Here is a 19794-nt window from a genome sequence, read left to right on the forward strand (position 1 = left end):
ACCCCGCGGCCGTGAGAAAGCGGACATTTAAGCGCCACTCTTAAGATATACGAGCGACTACGAGCTTGTGGTACGTTGTCACGAGTTGCTCCATGCACCGCTACTGCAGCCTTAGTTTACGCTCCCATGTGGGAGGTCTTTTGCGTTATTGCGTTTAAGTCATAAATGTGCAAATGTACAGGGATGAGTTAGATAGAGAAGGGGGTGGGGGGGCGGTGATGCGGCAAGGGAGAGGAGAAGTGAGGAAGCGAGGAGCGATGTCTCATAGAACCACCTTCAGGTGCTTTTCTGTGAGATGAGAGAACGACTGTAGGCGGCTAGGAGGCGTTCTCTACAAGGTAATGTTTGTGGGAGAACTCTCTGGCTTTTACGATCAAAATAAGAAGGTCACCAGGCTAGGCGAACACCTTCCAGCCATCACACACTCCACTGTAAGTAAGGGCCAAGTGTTTTTTAGTCTTCAAAAGGGTCCTCCAAATTCCTCACCACAATGAATGAATGGCCACACCATCTCATGTTTTGGTTTGGGTTTAGACACTCACATGACCTAAACACAGCAACGTGAAGACCACACAAACAGTATAAACGAGGAGAAACGTGAGCTCAATGTCAAACGACAAAGTGTCAAAACAAGGTACATTTTGTGCTTGGTTTCCATGGTGACTAAACCACACATAAAGTGTCAATGTTTTTGTGCTTGTGTGCGTGATATTTTGCGCCGACGCTTTCATTTATCGCCGCCTGTGAGCACACTGGTGTGTGTGTGTGTGTGAGAATATTTTACGTCTACCAGACTGGGTTGTAAATATAATGTTTGTGTGTCAAACAAACAATAACATTCCCTCTGCTGTTTGGGGTTAGCAAAGATGTAGTCACACACACACACACACACACACACACACACACACAGGTGGCATATCCCAGCCCCCCGGGGCTCATTAGTGTGGCTGATTTCCCATCGTTTGATGGAATTAATTGATAAATTAGTCAGAGAATGAGTCAAACACAGCCCCATAACACGCCGTCATTAGGCCACAGTTAATCCATTTCAAAGCCGTCCAATAAAGCTGTTAGACCAAAACAAGGACGCCGTCCTTCCTTTGAGGTTCTAACTTCAACGTTTTCTATTAACGCAGACTTTTCATTGCTCCCGTTTACGGCGCCTACCGTGTTTTCAAACACAATTTTATCTTGTGTGTTTAAGGTCCTGGTGGAATTAATACGAGTCTGGAATCAAGAAAGAAGACGTTCCACACCTTTTAACGGGAACCCCAAACGAGGGGACTCAAGAGACAGACGGTGGACCGACGAGTCGTTGGAAGTTGTTGGAAATCCGAGAAAATATCACAAACTCACTCCCTCCCTCGATGTGTTCACAGCCTTTGAAGATAAGTTACGGACAGTGAATTCAACAATTTTAAAAGAAAAATCGATCCATATTTCAGTGATTACATGTTTGCAGAATAATTGAATAACTTATATCTATGAGATGATTTTAAAGACAAAAGAGTGAAACATAACATGAACATTGGTTTCCCAAACCCTAGGCAAAATAGTTCTTTCTAATCCTTGTGTCGCCCCTCCCCACAGTGACTAATGGTCCTCCTTTAAACACGTTGGCCTTTCACTGTGTTCTTTAATAGCTGGGTCAAGAGATATTCCCATTCTTGGTCTATTCAGCGAGGTAAATGGGTAGCGATTTTATAGTCTTGCATTACATTTGTTGGACGACGTAAAGGGCTAAATCATGGAATGTTGCGAAAGTAGCATTTTAATTAGTGTTGAAATTACATCTGGCTCTAAAGGAAAACAAAAGTAACGCAGATTTAATTTATCTTACTAGGAGGACTAATCGGCACATTTCAGATTGGATTGGACTTCAAACTAAAGTCGTCTAATTTGCACTTGGATGGCGTTGTGGGGGCTGAGATCGATTTGGAAGTCCTGGGGAAGGCATTAAGGGGTATTAATGTTAACACGCCACCGCTCGCATCTGCCGTCTCCGACACAACGGGGATGGCTGAGAGAGACCTTCGGCTGTATTTATTTCCCCCTTGTTTCTCCTCTCTTTTAAAGAACAGACTCCAGAATGTCAAGGGTTCTGGCCCCTGCTACCGGCCCTGCCCTTTTCCCCACGCACTTTCCGTCAACTCCATCAGCCCATTTACACACACCAACCGCCTCAAGCTCAAACAAAATCTGATTTTTACATCTCCCCCCCTCCCCCCTTGGTTTCACCCTCCACTCTTTCCACACGTCCGCCTCTCTCTGGTATCAAAATGTCACCCGGCCCCGCCTCCGCACACACCCACACTCTGCTCCCCTCCTCCTCCTCCTCCGTCGCCTTATGTCGCCCTACTCCTCGTCAATCTCCAGAATGAGGTCGTCGCCCTCCAGGGAGGCGTCGACCGAGGCATGGAGGGCCTTGACGGTGCCGGCCATGGGGGAGTTGACCACCGTCTCCATCTTCATCGCCGACAGCACGCACAGGGGCTGGCCCTTCTCCACCTGGGAGGAAGAGGAAGAGGTGAGGAGGAGGGAGACAAGGGGGGGGGGGGGGGGGGAATTGAGGGGAGGATGACGACAGGGTGAGGAACGAGGGTGACGGGGGAAGATGGGAGAGGGGTGGAAAGGAGGAGAGGGTGACAACGGGGTGGAGGACGAGAAGGAAGGAAGGAAGGAAGGAAGAGTTGGAGGGGAAAGTGGGGGATGAGAGGTAGCGAGAAGAGGCGGCAGGGGCCGACAAGGAAGCAGGGGAAGAGGAAAGGGTGAGGAGAAGGAAGAGAGGAGGAGGTGAGGAGTTGGAGGAGGTGGCACAGGAAGTGGGGGTGAGGAGAAGGAGGAGGGGGGGATGTGGAGGAGAGAGGGAGGGGTGAGGGGAAGACAAAAGGGGGGCAGCTGGGTAAGGACGTTGTACTGACCTTGGAGCCAACTTCCACTTTGAGCTCCAGGACCTTGCCCGGCATGGGCGCGCCCACCTGGCCCTTGATGGACTTCTGGGCCTTGGGGTGGAACTTCATCTCCTGTGGGGAGGGGGAGAGAGGAACACCATGGACCACCGTGTTAAAGACCCCTGACCTCTGCTAGCCCGCCGATCCCACGCCCATACATCAATCAGCGCGTCCACCAAACAATCTGCCCAAAGACCACTCCAAGCCCGCCATCTGTTATTACCAATCTTACTCAGTCTGTCTGTTCGTGTTGTGTCGATCCTGCTTCCAATCAGTTTGGTACTCAGAGCAAAACATAATAACCTCCCAGATGCGTCTTCACAAACACTTCCTCCCAGCCAACTCTAGCCACCCATCCTGGTCTTCAGCCAGGTTCCTCCACCTTCTCCCCGGTCTATTCATCCATCACCACCTGCCATCCTCTCCCCAGCTTAATCCATCCATAACAGTAATTCATCGATGTATAAAGAGCTTTTCAATTCGATTAATCTCAAAGTGCTGTCAAGGCCTCAAACCGAACACCCATCCCTTCACCTCTTAGATTCATCCTCAACGCTCCAAATGCCTCTCCACCCTCTCCCTCTCTCCATCTCCAGTCCCTCCCCACGTCCACCTCCACCCTACCTTCATGGCCACAGTGTCCTTCACCAGGACGGAGCGCAGCTGCCCGTTGAGCTCAAAGAACACCTCCCTCTGGCCTGCCTTGTTGAGGTCTCCCAGGGCCAGGGCCTTGATATGCAGGGTCTTTCCCCGCTCCAGCTCCACCTGAGAGAGAGAGAGAGAGAGAGAGAGAGAGAGAGAGAGAGAGAGAGAGAGAGAGAGAGAGAGAGAGAGAGAGAGAGAGAGAGAGAGAAGGAGTGGGAGAGAGAAAGACAGAGAGAGAGAGAGGGAGAGGGAGAGAGAGAGAGAGAGAGAGAGAGAGAGAAGGAGTGGGGGAGAGAAAGACAGAGAGAGAGAGGGGGAGAGGGAGATGTAGAGGGATGTCGGAGGAAAAAAGGATTAGGTGGTGTCTTCACTCTGTTGAACATTTGTCTTCCAAGGCAGCAATCTAGCCTGTACACGTCTATTTGTCTGACAGCGTTTCGGCAACTGGAATATTTCACATTTGTACGAACACCTCCGGAAATGAAAGAAACAGACACAGTACTAAAGTACTACACAACTTGCAAAAAGACACATTTCCCTTACATATTCCTCTACATTCCTTTAGAACATATGTTAAGTGCCGGAGTGAAGGTGAAAACAGTGAAGGTCATGGGAAATTGAGTTTTTATTGTTTGGCGCCAGAACGCCTGCACTCGTCAGAAGCCCCCCGGTGAATGCATTAGACTAATTGAGCTGGGGTCCGTGGGCGCGTGGCCCAAGGTTAAAGACCCAGGTAGCTATTGGAGATCGGCATTCTGTAAAGAGGAAGTTAAAACCAACGCTTGGATGCTGTTTTGCCGTCTGCTCGAAATTGACTTAAAAGCCACCTCGACGCTGACGCTCCACTCGATAGTTATCCATTAAGCGGGCAAACAGTCCCCTCTCTCCTTGTGTTGTGGGCTTTAATTTGACCGTTTACCACTTTGTGCCGTTTAGCAGAGTGCTCCATTGAAGGTGAATTCAGATCCAGGTGATTTAGGAACGAGTATCTGGTACACTCACAGGTCAGGGCGAGGCAGCTCACCCGGCGGTACTCATCATAATACCGCTAAAACCACAGGTACATTGTGCTCAATCGCTCCGTGGTACCGTTTAGACACACACACACACACACACACACACACACACACACACACACACACACACACACACACACACAACAGCGGGGAGCCGCGTGAAAGGGCGTGAAATGGCGGTAACATCAAAGGGTTAGAGGATCTCTGAGGCGAGCCGGGCCCGAGCCGCGTCGAATCAAACGCCCGTTACATTATTTTGACACATTATCCGCTAAGTTGAACGTGGAAGGAACACAATAAACATGCGTGTTTGTGGAGATCGTAGAAAAAACGCAAATCGTATACAAAGCCGTAATCCGATTTTGTCTCAAAGGCAGAAGAAAAACAATTTTATATGTTACAAAGAGCGCCGCGCCGCACACGATGCATGGAGAGGAGTATGCAGCGAGATTAAAAAGCTAGACATCAAAGAACAAGATGGGCGATGAGAGGATGAGAAAAAAAAAGAGAAAAGATAAAAGTATCTAGGGAGGAGGAGGAGGAGGAGGAGGAGGAGGAGGAGGAGGAGGAGGAGGAGGGACCAAATGACAACCAGGGGAAGGAAGCGAGGAGTGCGTGTTTGTTCCTCAACTGCCATTTGCAGCTCGATATGCTGAAGGACATCATCGACTGTCCACCGCAAGTACGTAATAATGCACAACTCAGCTGTGTGTGTGTGTGTGTGTGTGCGTTTGCGATTGCGTGTGCGTGTATGTGGGTGCTTGCGTTGTTTCCACGGTAGGTGCACCTCTGGTTGAACCTATGGTCCCAGCTGTGGCCATGTATTGGACTTTTCCCCCCCGCCCCTCTTCCTTCTCTCATTCATATGTATCATCCTCATGGATTCATTCCAAACGTCGTTCCTGGTAACACATCTCTGCGATCCCTTAACTCTCCTCATCCCTCCATCACTTCCCTCTCTTGCAATATCCCTTTCCCATCTCCATCCCTCTACCCCTTAATTCCCTCTTCCCTCTCTCTCTGTCCCTTCCTCCCCATGTATCACCCTCTCTATCCATAAACTATACTGTGTATAATATATATATATGTCTCAGTCTCTTGTGTCTCTATCCCTAAACTCCATTTCTCTCCCAGAACCCACTCCCTTCCTTTGTCTCTCTCTGTCACACTCTCCCTCTCTCCCTCCCTCCCCCATGAACGTCGCAAACTCACTTTAGCCTTCCTCTTGGCGATTCTCCCCAAATAAGGTTCCTCTTAAAGGTGTATACACACATGTCTGAAGGCATACATCAGCAGGAGGGGATGAACTTAATAGCTTGGTTTTTAACACAATGGAGTAAATCTATGTGTTGTTTTTTGTCACCCTGGGTAGCCCAGTGATGACAAAACAGATTGATCCACACGTCCATATCACAATGCCAGAGTAACAAGCAGCATAAGGCAACCTGTGAAATTAAATCAATATACCACGTCTGCTTCATTTGAAATCAACAGTGGCTTAAGAATCTTTTTATTTATTTTACATACCTAAAGATATTTAACAATTATTAATACCTATATCTATACATACACACATACATATAGACATATATATATATGTCTATATATATATATATACATATAGACATATATAGACACATACATATATATATATATATATATATATATATATATATATATATATATATATATATATATATATATACGCTCGTTCAGTCGACTTCTTGCTAGACACCGCACTTCCTTCGGGGTCCTCTGTGATATGCCCGCCAAACGTGAAGTCGATCGGATTAACGGTTGTCAGGATAACCCAAGGACCGACACACAGCGATCCCTCGAAATATAGTTATATATAGTTATATACATATATATATACACACACACATCTCAAATGGATTGTATGCACCCTCAGATGAACAATAGGGTCTTTATTGACAGGGAGCATTGAGCTGGGGGACGGAGCCAGGTTTGGAACGCACGGTTCAGTTCTGATTGTGAGTGGAGACGTTGAACACAAACGTCTGAATATGCCGTCGTATTGAACCTGCAGGAAGGTGCTGTCTGGGTAGAGGCAGCGGCGTGTGTGTGTGTGTGTGCGTCGGAGTGTCATTAAAATCCAATGAGAGGAATCGATGCCGGGGAACAAAGAGAGAGCTATGACTCAAGAAATCCTGCCAGACTCTTGAGGAGAGCGAGTGGGAAAGCAGGTGGAGGAGAGAGAGGAGGGGAGTGAGGGGGAGAGAGAAGAGGAGAGCAGGTGGAGGAGAGAGAGGGGGGGAGTGAGGGGGAGAGAGAAGAGGAGAGCAGGTGGAGGAGAGAGAGGGGGGGAGTGAGGGGGAGAGAGAAGAGGAGAGCAGGTGGAGGAGAGAGGAGGGGGGGAGTGAGGGGGAGAGAAAAGAGGAGAGCAGGTGGAGGAGAGAGAGGAGGGGAGTGAGGGGGAGAGAGAAGAGGAGAGCAGGTGGAGGAGAGAGAGGGGGGGAGTGAGGGGGAGAGAGAAGTGGAGAGCAGGTGGAGGAGAGAGAGGGGGGGAGTGAGGGGGAGAGAGAAGAGGAGAGCAGGTGGAGGAGAGAGGAGGGGAGTGAGGGGGAGAGAGAAGAGGAGAGCAGGTGGAGGAGAGAGGAGGGGAGTGAGGGGGAGAGAGAAGAGGAGAGCAGGTGGAGGAGAGAGGAGGGGAGTGAGGGGGAGAGAGAGGAGGAGAGCAGGTGGAGGAGAGAGGAGGGGAGTGAGGGGGAGAGAGAAGAGGAGAGCAGGTGGAGGAGAGAGAGGAGGGGAGTGAGGGGGAGAGAGAAGAGGAGAGCAGGTGGAGGAGAGAGAGGAGGGGAGTGAGGGGGAGAGCGAGGGGGAGAGCAAGGAGGAGAGAGAGGATGGGAGTGAGGGGGAGAGAGAAGAGGAGAGCAGGTGGAGGAGAGAGAGGGGGGGAGTGAGGGGGAGAGAGAAGAGGAGAGCAGGTGGAGGAGAGCGAGGGGGAGAGAGAGGAGGAGAGAGGGGGGGGAGTGAGGGGGAGAGAGCGGAGGAGAGCAAGGAGGAGAGAGACGAGGGGAGTGAGGGGGAGAGCGAGGGGGAGAGAGAGGAGGAGAGCAGGTGGAGGAGAGAGGAGGGGGGGAGTGAGGGGGAGAGAGAGGAGGAGAGCAGGTGGAGGAGAGAGAGGAGGGGAGTGAGGGGGAGAGAGAAGAGGAGAGCAGGTGGAGGAGAGAGAGGAGGGGAGTGAGGGGGAGAGAGAGGAGGAGAGCGAGGAGGAGAGAGAGGAGGGGAGTGAGGGGGACAGAGAGGGGGAGAGCGAGGAGGAGAGAGAGGAGGGGAGTGAGGGGGAGAGCGAGGAGGAGAGAGAGGAGGAGAGCGAGGAAGCAGTCAACACGGGGAAACGCCTGGCGCCGCGGCCCCCTTTAAAAACACAAGGTCCTCTTTTTGGAGCCGTTTCCTGAATAAGTCATGATTAGCAGAGGAACGTTTTAGAAACGCTTCTTGAAAGCGAGCAGTCAAGGGCGTTTACAGCTGACGAGCGGCCCGGGAAGCTAAATATATTATGTGGTAGACAATTATCATTATTAATATGACTTTTAAACCAAGGCCTCAGTGTTGGAATAGCAGTAAATGTCAAAAGCTCAGACTACTCGCATATGAAACCATTAGACAATCCTTTTTCCTCTCAAAGAGGAACGTCCCTAATATAATAATGTTCCCACTTTACACTTTATTTCGTTTGGAGGTTGTCCTTGTGATCAATTCCTTGGTTAAAGTCCTTGCTTAAAGACCTGCAAAAACATATTTTGTTCAGTAGTAATGACTGAGCCAACACATCCCAGAAGCATTTATACACATAGACCTCATGGGCAACATGCACGTCTATGTGAATGGACTTGTCCCGTGTCATTTGCAGAGTCGCCCCCCCCCTTTTTCCCAGTTGCCTAGTGTTGACCACCGACCCGACGGAAAGGCAGGACTGATGGTCAAGACCAGCCGTGCAGCAGTGTGTACCGCTGAAGTCGGACCCCCCTTTAAAGTGACAGAGTAGGAGGGGGCCTAAAATCCAAACATATTTCTTGACCCAACTACCTTCTTGTTGACTGCCTTTACACTGACCTTATTGAAAAATACATGAAAAGGAAAAGGAGACAGAAAATATGTATATCGTTTTTCTTACCTCAAACTCCTCAGCGATCTTTGGTCCGTCCAGGAAAAGCCTTGTGTTCAGGCAGTCGACTGGGCCGAAGTTAGCTACATATACACTCCCAGAGAAAGAGAGAAAGAGAGAAAGAGAGAGAGAGAGAGAGAGAGAGAGAGAGAGAGAGAGAGAGAGAGAGAGAGATTTATGAACAAAGGGCATCTAAAATATTCAACACTATCCTTAAAAAGTATAAAAAACCAGTGCATTGATGAGTTTTTTGTGTCCAAGTGTGTAAATATATACATTCATAACTACTAATACATTCAAATGAAAAGCTTTAATAATTAATATAAGTTCAAAACAAGTTTTATTAAAACAAGGGTTATTTCTGTATGGCATATACAAAATAAATCTGTGTGTGTGTGTGTGTATGTACTTTTGTACGTGTTTGTGTCTGTGTGTACGTACGTGTGCGCGTCCGTATTTACTTACGTGTGCGTGTCCGTGTATACGTACATGGAAGTGTGTCCGTGTGTGTGTGTGTGTGTGTGTGTGTGTGTGTGTCCGTGTGCACGTACGTGTGTGTGTGTACGCACGTGTGTGTGTCTGTGTATCCGTACGTGGGTGTGTGTCCACGTGCGTGCGTGTAACAAACCGGTGAACTCTTTGTACTCCTGGAACACCTTGGGGTACATGGCGGCGGACATCACGTCCTCGGGTGTGATGTCATCGCCGTGTGCCACGCGCAGACCCTCCTCCAGGGCCTTGAAATCCATGGGGGGCAGAGAGGCCCCGGGGCGGCCCTCGATACGGGGGAGGGACTTGAGCACCTGGGGGGGGGGGGGGGGAGAGAGTGGGACCGAGGGGAAGAATTGAGTTAAGGCCAAATCTGTAGGAATCCCTCAATACAATCACTGAGGGGCTCTGGGAGGGAGACAAGCGCTGAGAGAGGGGGAGAGGGATGGGAGAGACTCGTTCACAGTGCTCCCTCTCCCGGATGGCCGATACGTCTCCTAAGGATTGTGTTAGGTGATGCAGGGTTGTGATAGCAGTGTTTGTCACGCGTCCTGACGAAGTTAGCTACATATACACTCCCAGAGAAAGAGAGAAAGAGAGAGAGAGAGAGAGAGAGAGAGAGAGAGAGAGAGAGAGAGAGAGAGAGAGATTTATGAACAAAGGGCATCGAGTTTTTTGTGTCCAAGTGTGTAAATATATACATTCATAACTACTAATACATTCAAATGAAAAGCTTTAATAATTAATATAAGTTCAAAACAAGTTTTATTAAAACAAGGGTTATTTCTGTATGGCATATACAAAATAAATGTGTGTGCTTGCAAATAAATCCCATGCTTTCATGACGTAAACGCGCTTTTGTTCGTCACGTTTATCTCCATGCACACGTGCGTTTATTTCACCTATGAGGTTGTTACTGCGACAACACGGAGGACTGTGTTGTTCCCACCATCTTTAATGCACTAGTTGATGCTTTAGCGTACTTGTTTGCAATGTTGATATCACTTTGTTAACACCTCTGTGCGTATTGGGCGTGTTACATTGCCATTCATCTCTGCGTGTCGTGTATTAGCACTGTTGCGTGTGTTTGAACTTGCATACGCTAAAGGCGCAGCTCGAAACATCCTCAATAGTTTGATGAAGACGTCCAATGCTGGGGGCCGGTGCATTGGTAAGTTGTTAGGGATCTGGGTTCGATCCCCAATGTACCCTGACACTGTCACCTCCTACATGGGCAAATGGATTGCTGATGTAACCACCGCCAGAAGCCATGGCTGACAGGAGAGGTCCACGGGCTACCAAGCCAGGATTCCGCCTTCAGAGCTGGGGACGCAGCCTGCCTGAGAACAGCGAGGGCCAACCTGTCTCGTGGCATCAGGAAAGCCAAATGCAGCTACGCCACAAAAACAACACTTCAAAGACAGCAGAGACGTGCGGTGCCTGTGGCGTGGGATCCAAACCCTCAGTCTACAAACCCTCGCCACACACCTGTGACAGCAACACCTCTATGCTGAATGACCTCGACAGCTTCTTTGCCAGGTTTGAAGCACACAACAGCACACCCCCACAGAAGATCAACCCCCTCCAAGACTCCAACACCCGCAAGGCCGCAGGTCTAGACAACATCCCTGGTCGTGTGCTGAAGGACTGTGCTCTGTGAGCTCAAAGATGTCTTCAGAGACATTTTCAACGCTTCTCTGAATCAGGCTGCTCTTCCGTCGTGCTTCAAAGCCACCACCATCATACCTGTTGCAAAGAAGCCCTCAACATCCACTTTCTATGACTCTCATCCCGTTGCACTGACCCCCATAATCATGATGTGCTTTGAAAGGCTAGTCATGGCTCACATTATATCCACCCTCCCCGCCACCCTGGACCCCTACCAGTTTGCATAGCGAGGTAACAGATGCTTTCTCTTCTGCTCTTCATCCAGCCCTCACATTCCTATGTCAGAATGCGGTTCATAGACTTTAGTTCAGGATTCAACACCATCATCCCTCAGCAGCTGATCGGCAAAATGGACCAGCTTGCGCTCAGTACTTCCCTGTGCAATTGGCTGCTGGACGTCCACAGTGAGAGGCCTCCGGCAGTGCAGGTCGGCAGTAACACATCCAGAACCACCGTTCTGAGCACGGGGCCCCCCAAGGCTGTGTGCTCAGCCCCCTGCTCTTCACGCTGCTGATCCACGACTGCGCTCCTTCCTTCAGTGGCAACCACATTGTGAAGTTCGCCAACAACGATGAGACCCACTACAGGAAGAAGGTCAATCAACTGGCTACGTGGTGTAGAGATAACAACCTCCTCCTGAACGTCTAGAAGACCAAGGAGGTTGTAATCGATTTCAGGAGAGTCCCCACTCCTAAACCCCCACTGACTATCAACGGTGCTGCTGCGGAGAGAGCGAGCAGCATCAAGTTCCTGGAGGTTCACATCAGTGAGGATCTCTCCTGAGCATCCAACACCAAGTCCCAAGACCAAGCGGCGCCTCTACTTCCTCCACAAGCTGAAGAGAGCAAGAGCCCTCCCCATCCATCATGTGCTCCTTCTACAGAGGCACCATGGAGAGCATCCTGACCAGCTGCATCACTGTGTGGTTTGGGAGCTGCACTGCTTCCAACCGCATAACCCTGAAGGGAACACTGGAGGCTGCTGGAAGATCATCGGTGTCCTGCTCCCCTGCCTTACTTGACATCTACGGAACCCGCCTCACCCGCATCGCAACCAGCTTTGGGGAATGACCCCACCAAGCCCTCACACAGCCTCTACAGCCTCCTGCCATCTGGGAGACGGTATCGCAGCTTCCAGGCTGGCTCCACCAGACTGGAAAACAGCTTTTTCCACAAGGCTGTCAGGAAGCTCCACTCTCTCCCTTTCCTCACCTCTGCCACAACAAACTCTGGACTTTAAAACTCCCTCCCATTTGCCCCCAAAAACAGATTTTGAACATTTCAATCTATTTACTTTTTTGAACTTCATTTTATGCATACCGTTTATTTTGCCTAACCTTTGCACTATTGAGGATTATTTTGCACTATTTACAATTTATTTATTGTGATATTACTTATTTTATTTTACCTTTCTCCTTATTGCACCGTGGGTCGAAGACAAACGTTTTGACTGGCACATAATTTGGAATTGACAATAAAGCTGACTTTGACAGCTTCGAGACATGTACCCGACAAACTCAATTCGAGGGTCTCTCGAAGACATCGTTCGACAAAAAAACACATTTATTTCTACCTTTTCTATACGTTTCTCAAGGACGCACTTCGACCGCGGTGCACGCTAAGTGGATGCCCGCACTCGGCTGCAGCTCAGAAGGTTATGTTTTATTCCCCCCTCACTCCTTCCTGTTTCCCGTTTCCTTCCATTACTCCGCCCCCCCCCCCCACCCATCGATAGTGACGTAGTCGTTAATGTAAACTAGCAAAAAACATCTGTGAGTCACCTGCTACACAGAGGGATGATTGGGGTAAAGGGGTTCCTGTCACTCGCTTGCCTTCCGTCTAAAGTTCTTTAGAGATGGTGGGTGTTCGTGTGAGAGGAGGGAATGAGAGGGAGGGGAGAGGGGATAGGAAAAGAGGAGAAAGACCGAAGGGAGGAGGAGGAAAGGAGAGAGAGGGAGAGACCTAGGGACAGAGTGAGAACAGTGAGACCAGAAACACAGAGAATATGAGAGAGAGAGAGAGAGAGAGAGAGAGAGAGAGCGAGAGATAAATGCATGTGACAGTGTTTTACCAAATTAAACGCCCGCTGGCTGGTCAATTACCAGCACCAAAACGTAATTATGGCGTCGCATTGACCTTCACAGCCTCAGCGCTAGCACCTAGCGTCAGCTAGCCTCTTTGTTAGTCATCTCTGCCCTGTGTTGGGCTGTGTGAACACTGACCGTCTAGCTTGTGCACACTCGCCTGATTAGAAACCATAGGACTCAAGCTCATATCTTGAACTATTAACACACACACACACACACACACACACACACACACCTGACTAATGGTGCTAGCCGTTTATAGCCTGCATACTTGGGGATGTCCTGAAATATATGTTGACATTCTAAATGTCTCAGATACGTTCTAGCCTTTTCCCTGCACATCCGTATTTGCCGAAGTTGGACCAGAAGGGGGAAGGCTATATTTAGACGGGCGCTGATGAAATGCTACAAAGAGTGTTTCACCGAGACGCCGCCGCGGCTCCACATTAAGCTCATCTGGAATAAGAAGGAGACACAGAAGATTCTACCGGACAGAGCGGTGAGTGGAGTGGAGCGTGAACGCCTGGAAGAGATACGGGCCCAGTGGCGCCCCCACTGGTGGGGATCGGGATTTCCCCAGTCTTTTGCTGACGACTTGCTGTCCATTTCTCGATGGTAGTATAGTGTTTTTTTTTTGTATTAGGGATTGGGCCGGCTGGGATTGGCTCCACTAGGTCTTTAATTATCATCGGCATCTAAAAACAATCAGCCACTCTTTATTTATTTAGACTTTTGTTTGCTTTCAGGTAATCAAATTATTTTTATAAGTATTTTGACATATGATATTCTGATGAGAATTCTCCCTTATTCATTGTGTGTGTGTGTGTGTGCATGCGTGTTTGTGGTGTGTGTGTGTGTGTGTGTGTGTGTGTGTGTGCGTGCGTGCGAACCTTGCTCCTCAGGGGCTCAGGGAAGCCCCCGTGGGGGATGCCGATGTGGCCCTGCAGGAACTCCACCACGGACAGGGGCAGCGACAGCTCGTCCGCCTGCTCCTCCACCTCCGCCCGGGTCAGGTTGTTCTGCACCATGAACTGGGCCAGGTCGCCCACGATCTTGGAGGAGGGGGTCACCTGGGGGGGGGGGGGGGAAGAGGCGTTAGTGGGGTGGTGGTAGAGAGTGATGCTGTCCTTGTGTATCCTCAGTCCATGTCTTTCCCTTCCCTGGTGCAGATGTATTGTAGTTAGTCCATGAATGTTATATCCATGATTTCCTGCAGAGTACCACTGGGCTATGGGCATGTCATGTCCCTGTAAAATGATGCTAATAAATGCAAAAAAAATTGACACTTTACTATTTTAAGCAGTTGGTCATTAAGGAGACTCCAAGACCCAGAAGATGGGACAATTTAGATTATTAGGCCATCGGTCTTCGGTTTTTAGCCATGGCCGGCCACACACCATTTAGCAGTCACTTTTATCCCATGCAATTTAAAGTGGACTTTGGGTTAGGAAGGTGATGGATGTCTACAAGTTAGTATGTCGACATCCAAACTACACTACACTACCACGGCTCTTCCTGTCTCAAACGGCTGTCGTCAGGTGAGAATTGAGAACATTTAGAAAAGCGATGTAACAATCTTAAGAAAAGGGACGAGAAGAGAAGGAGGAAGTAGGGGAGACGGACGGGACGTGTGTTGAGGTCACAGGTCAGAGGGCAGAAGTCCAGGTGATGTAACTCACACAAAGACAGTCAAAGACAGGTGTCCTGTGGATATCAGCGTTCACAACCACAGCTGGACCCTCCCTCCCCCGAGCCTTTCCAGCCCGTCCAATTACAGTGGCATTCTATTTGACCCTGCCTCTCTGGGCTCGGACGTTGGCCGGGCTGAACCGTGTTCCGGGATTGAACCCGGGCTTCATCCGCCCCGCGTACGCTCGTTCACTCACAGGACCACACACCTCTGACCCCCCTACTCCTCTGTGTGCAGCAGCGCGCCGGCAGCAGGACATCCCTTCTGTTTTGAGCCCAGAGGCAAACCCCCCCCCCCCGGCGGACCCAGAACGCAGACAGAGCTCTGGTTGTTTTGACCCCTCGTCTCTTTTGCCGGGCCGTGGGGGAATGGGGAGGAAGACAACAAACTACCTACATTATTCTCAGCTCTAGTAATCACAGGGTGTAATGACGTCAAATGGGGGGAGAAGGAGAGAGAGAGAGAGAGAGAGAGAGAGAGAGAGAGAGAGAGCGAGAGAGCGAGAGAGAGCGAGAGAGAGAGAGAAAGAGAGAGAGAGAGAAAAGGAGCAAAGGTAGAGAGAGAGAGAGAAAGAGAGAGAGAGAGAGAAGGAGCAAAGGTAGAGAGAGAGAGAGAAAGAGAGAGAGAGAGAGAAGGAGCAAAGGTAGAGAGAGCGAGAGGCAGGGGGGGCGAGAACGGGAGAGAGGGGGAGATAGAAGTGCAGAGAGCAGCAGGGGAAGCGTTTCATTAGAATCACATATATTCAATCCCTCCACCCTTTATAATGGCTGCTCATTATGGCCATATCCTTATTAGCATAATGGTGATAAACTCTGTCGCTGCTCCCACCTCCTCTCTGTCTCGTTTCACCCAGACAGAAACTGAGCACTTGGGTGTAAATATCCATGCTGTCATTACTCTCCATGGGTAATATTGGCTGGAGAGTACCATGGAGGGTGGTGGAGGAGGGAGTTTGGAGCCATCGCGAGGCCTCCATTAGTTTGTGATGGGGGTGGGGGGGAGACGATGATGAGTAAAAGGGAGCTGAGGGAGAGAGGTGACGAGTTAGAGAGGAAGGAGAGAGGAAGAAGGAGGGAGAAAGGGAGGGAGGGCTGGGGGAGACGGAGGGGAAGGTGTGACAGAGAGTGGGAGAGAAAAGCGGAGGGAGAGAAAAAGCTGAAGAAGGAAAAGGAAAAGGAGAGAGACGAGTGAGGAGAATAAAAGCGAGAGAGTAAGCGAGAGAGAGAGAGAGAGAGAGAGAGAGAGAGAGAGAGGTTTGACAGATAATACAAAAGCTGATTACCACCATTAGGCGACTCCACCCAGGGGCCACAGACAATGGCTACATCGCCTGAATCGCTTTAAAGTTGTATTGCAAAATACAAGTTAAGGCAGCTCTGTGGGCCTTAGCAAAAAGAAAAGGTTTTAAAATAAATAAATAAAACGGCGGCATTAATTCTCACTCCGGGGAGACTGGGGCTCCTATGAAAGCGTACAGCGTGTATTGTTAAGCATCACTATGAACCGGCTCCGGGGACACTGGAGGGGCCAAAGACACAGCCCGCCTCTTGTTTCCGTAGCTCAGCGTTGGGCTGATAAACCAGTGGACCGGGGGCAAAGAGCTACACCGTGCCTCTTTTTTGATAACAGATTCCGTTATGGCACAAAATGGAGGAGGATTAAGACTACATGACTATCGCTGGACAGCATTGTAAAAATGAAGGAGAAGAAGAAAACGTATGATTGCGACCGAGTTGAGGCCAAAATGGACACACAGCCCTCTATCTTCTATTTTTATAATCTATAACGACAAGGAGGGCAGAGAGGGAAGGAGAGATGGCCAACGAAAAAAAGGGAGAGGGAAGGAGAGGGGGAGGGAGAGAGGGGCAGGGCGAGAGAGAGACATGGAGGGAATGAGGGAGGGAGGGAGGGAGGGAGGGAAAGAGGGGCAGGGACAGAGATAGGGATGGGAATGGACGGCGGAAGGAATGGAAGGAAAGGGAGGGAGCGTCTTAAGGTGGGAGAGAGGGAGAGATGGGGGAGGGAGACACTTTCTCCTTGGTACTTCCTATATTAACCAAAGGGCTCCTGTGGGCCCCTAGGAGTCACCAGGTAAAGGGGCCCTGGGGCCTCAGTGATCTAAACTGTGGATCACCGTCACGCCTGATGAATCGGTAAAGGTCTGGTGTGGTGGACACTGGGGAGTTGGAGGGAGAGAGAGGGTGGAGGGAAAAGGGAGGGAGGAAGAGAGCATGGGGACGAAGAGAAGGGAGGAGGAGGAGGAGGAGAAGGAAGACTGGGAGGAAGAGAGGAGGGAGTAAAAGGAGAAGGAGAAGGAGAGATGGAGGAGAGAGAAGGGGGAGTAAAAAGAAAGGAGAGAGGGAGGAAGAGAGCAGGGGAGAGGAAGATGAATGAGGAGGAAGAGGAGGAAGAGCAAGAGGAGTAGGAGGGGGAGGAGGATGAGGACTGAAGGGGGATCCGTCTCAGGGAGAGACCAACAGTAATTGGATGAACCCTTGTGACGCCTCAGCGAGGAGGAACCGGTGCTGGATCAGAGACTATGGGGGTTGGCACGTTTCATCAGCCAGACGCCACCGCCGCGCCCACTTAAGGGTGGGGCGCCGCGTAGGAAAACAGAGGGAAAGTCACGTAGCGTGTCGGTGTGCGCTCCGCTAACAACAAGCATGAGTGCACACACACACAAACACAAACACATGCAGACAAGTGTGTTGTTTAGTGTGTCTCAGGGGATACCCGGGGGTCCATAGACACAAGGCTGTCACCACATAGACATTGTGTAACGCTTTGTTCTTCTGTTCTCTCTCCCCTCCATTATTTTGGTGATTTATTAAACATGGAGGAGTCATTGGCTCTAACCAATCAGATAAACAGGAGGTTTCCTGTTCTCCTCAGAACAGGAAACATTTAGAGAACACGAAGGCTACATACATAGAACTTAAAGCTAGGGTTGGCAATTTGAGAAAACCAGCTAAATTTTGAGAAGTATCCCCCTCCTGAAAAAATCCCACCAATCCCGTCGGCCCTCACTTCAAAGCCACTCCCCTAAAAGAAGTGACTAGCTGGCTAGCTTAGCAATAGGTCTGCCTAGGCTTGTAGAAGGCTCTGGTTATGCGCAATGTGTGTACAGCACAGGTCTGTAACAGCCTGAGATACCGGAATTGTTACATTTTCTGACTCAGCATTTGCTTTATTGATTGCCGGATTGATTTCAACAATTATGACCAGAAATGCTTCCCATAGCTTTAAGTTGTGTGCATGTAAACGCAGTCTTCTCTCAATGTGTTCTGAAAAGAAATAATGACGTAATTTTCTTTCTGTTTATCTGATTCCTTGGAGATTTATCCATGTTAAATACATCAATACAATATGAAGGAAAGAGCGCACTTAATAACAAAATAAACCAGGAGAAAGAGGGAGAAACACCCAAATGAATAAAGGGAAAGAAATGACTGAAAGGGGTGCCAGGTAAAAATAATTAAAGAGTGAAAAAAGAAAATAAAAACATTTGCACAAGATGATGTGCCAATATACTGGGGGTACGCTGAGATAAGCAAGCAATAAAACAAAGCAAAATACAAAGATTAGCAGGGTAAGCTCATTATAGTGGGGCTATTCTGATGGATTCTATTCCACCTCAATATATGATGTACTGCTCGGCATCCGTTCCCTATAAACAACTGCTGTTTACTGTCTTCGACATCAAGTGTGTGTTGTGATTACAACCACACACACAAACACGCCCCCCCGTCTTTAAACTCCACCACTCCCCCTGTGAAATGCTTTGCCTGGGTGGGTCCACACTGGCATCAAGCCACAGCGGCCCGCTCTGATTTTCAATAACCCTTGATGAATTACCCACCTACTCCCCTGCCTCGTTCTTTGGCGCGGGCACACGCACACACACACACACACACACACACACACACACACACACACACACACCCAAGCTTGACCCTGCACCCGTTGAAGAAGATGGTTGCTCATTTGTATCAAGGGGTGGGTGAAAAATATATCTGGGTCACCCACAGGCTGAAGAGGAAAAAAGAAAACCAGGAGGAAAGAGGGAGAATAATTGGATTCAAGTGCTTCCCATGTGACTCCTCCAGCGATCGTCATTTATCAATTCTAGATCCCTCGCTTTTATTATTACTGTGCCTTGCCCCCCGCCCCCTCGCTCCTAAATGACTTACTGCTGACAAGGCAGTCGCCTTGACGGAAGGGTGGGCACACCTGCCTGTGCCCACCTCTTCCCCTCTTTCGACATCACCTGATTGCGGATAAAACCCATTTTTTTCCTGATGCAAAAATCGCAAGGTGTCTTGGCACATAGGGACCGACTTTAGTGTATAGAGCAGGATACGGATGTTTCGTCAATATTGAACAAACAAAATGTCCTCCTTTTTTGCGGTCCTATAATTCTGCTGCTGTGACATCAGAGTTTCACGATTGAGGATAAATAAAGTGCATCTTTATCTATAAAACTGTTACCTGTGCTTTTACGGGTTCTAGTCCCACTCTCATGGGGTATAAAATCAACAATAAGTGATTGTGTCTGTCTGTGTATGCGTGTATTTCTGTGTGTGTATGTCTGTCTGTGTATATATGTCTTTGAGTGTGTATTTCTGTCTGTGTGTGTGTGTGTGCCCTCACCGTACCTAATTGTTTTGACACGGAAACACAGGCAAAAGGCACATTGCAAACATTGGCCTTTTGTGGTAACACACAAATGCAGTGGTCAAGAAACGCCTTACAAATCCAGATTGCAGATTTTTTTCTCAGTTGCATTAATTTCCCCTTGAAACGTAGTTCTGGAGATGTCGAGCGGAGCACTCAGCACCAACCGGGTAGGAGTTCAACTCCCTGCTGAACTTAGCGTAAGCAAAGCGCCAAGCGTCAAGCTAGTATCTGGGGTGTGTGTTTGTAGCCTTTACACAAATCCCTGACAGATGACTCGCAGCATGGAGCGCAATATCCCACGATATTTTTACCGCTTCTATACTTTCCTCTCCTTTCACTATCACAGACACACACACACACACACACACACACAAACACACACACACACCTCATCCCTCCTTCCTGTGGAGTTCACAACACTTTCAACCTATCTCTTCCCG

At 49.3% G+C, this 19794-nt stretch overlaps 1 protein-coding gene across 1 annotated transcript in view; it reads right to left on the reverse strand.

Moving 5' to 3' along the window:
- Positions 1-2347: 2347 nt before the first annotated feature.
- LOC307091149 (pyruvate carboxylase, mitochondrial-like) overlaps positions 2348-19794 on the reverse strand; it is a 244143-nt gene continuing 226696 nt past the window's right edge. The window contains exons 22-27 of the mRNA XM_079758053.1: positions 13878-14057; positions 9373-9547; positions 8754-8827; positions 3576-3716; positions 2922-3023; positions 2348-2508 (exon numbers count right to left, since the gene is read on the reverse strand). Coding sequence (XP_079614179.1) covers positions 2356-2508; positions 2922-3023; positions 3576-3716; positions 8754-8827; positions 9373-9547; positions 13878-14057 — 825 coding nt within the window. The 3' untranslated portion in view covers positions 2348-2355. The remainder of the gene's footprint in view (positions 2509-2921; positions 3024-3575; positions 3717-8753; positions 8828-9372; positions 9548-13877; positions 14058-19794) is intronic.

This window comes from Pollachius pollachius (assembly GCF_949987615.1).
Source record: "Pollachius pollachius genome assembly, chromosome: 20".
Lineage (NCBI taxonomy): Eukaryota > Metazoa > Chordata > Actinopteri > Gadiformes > Gadidae > Pollachius > Pollachius pollachius.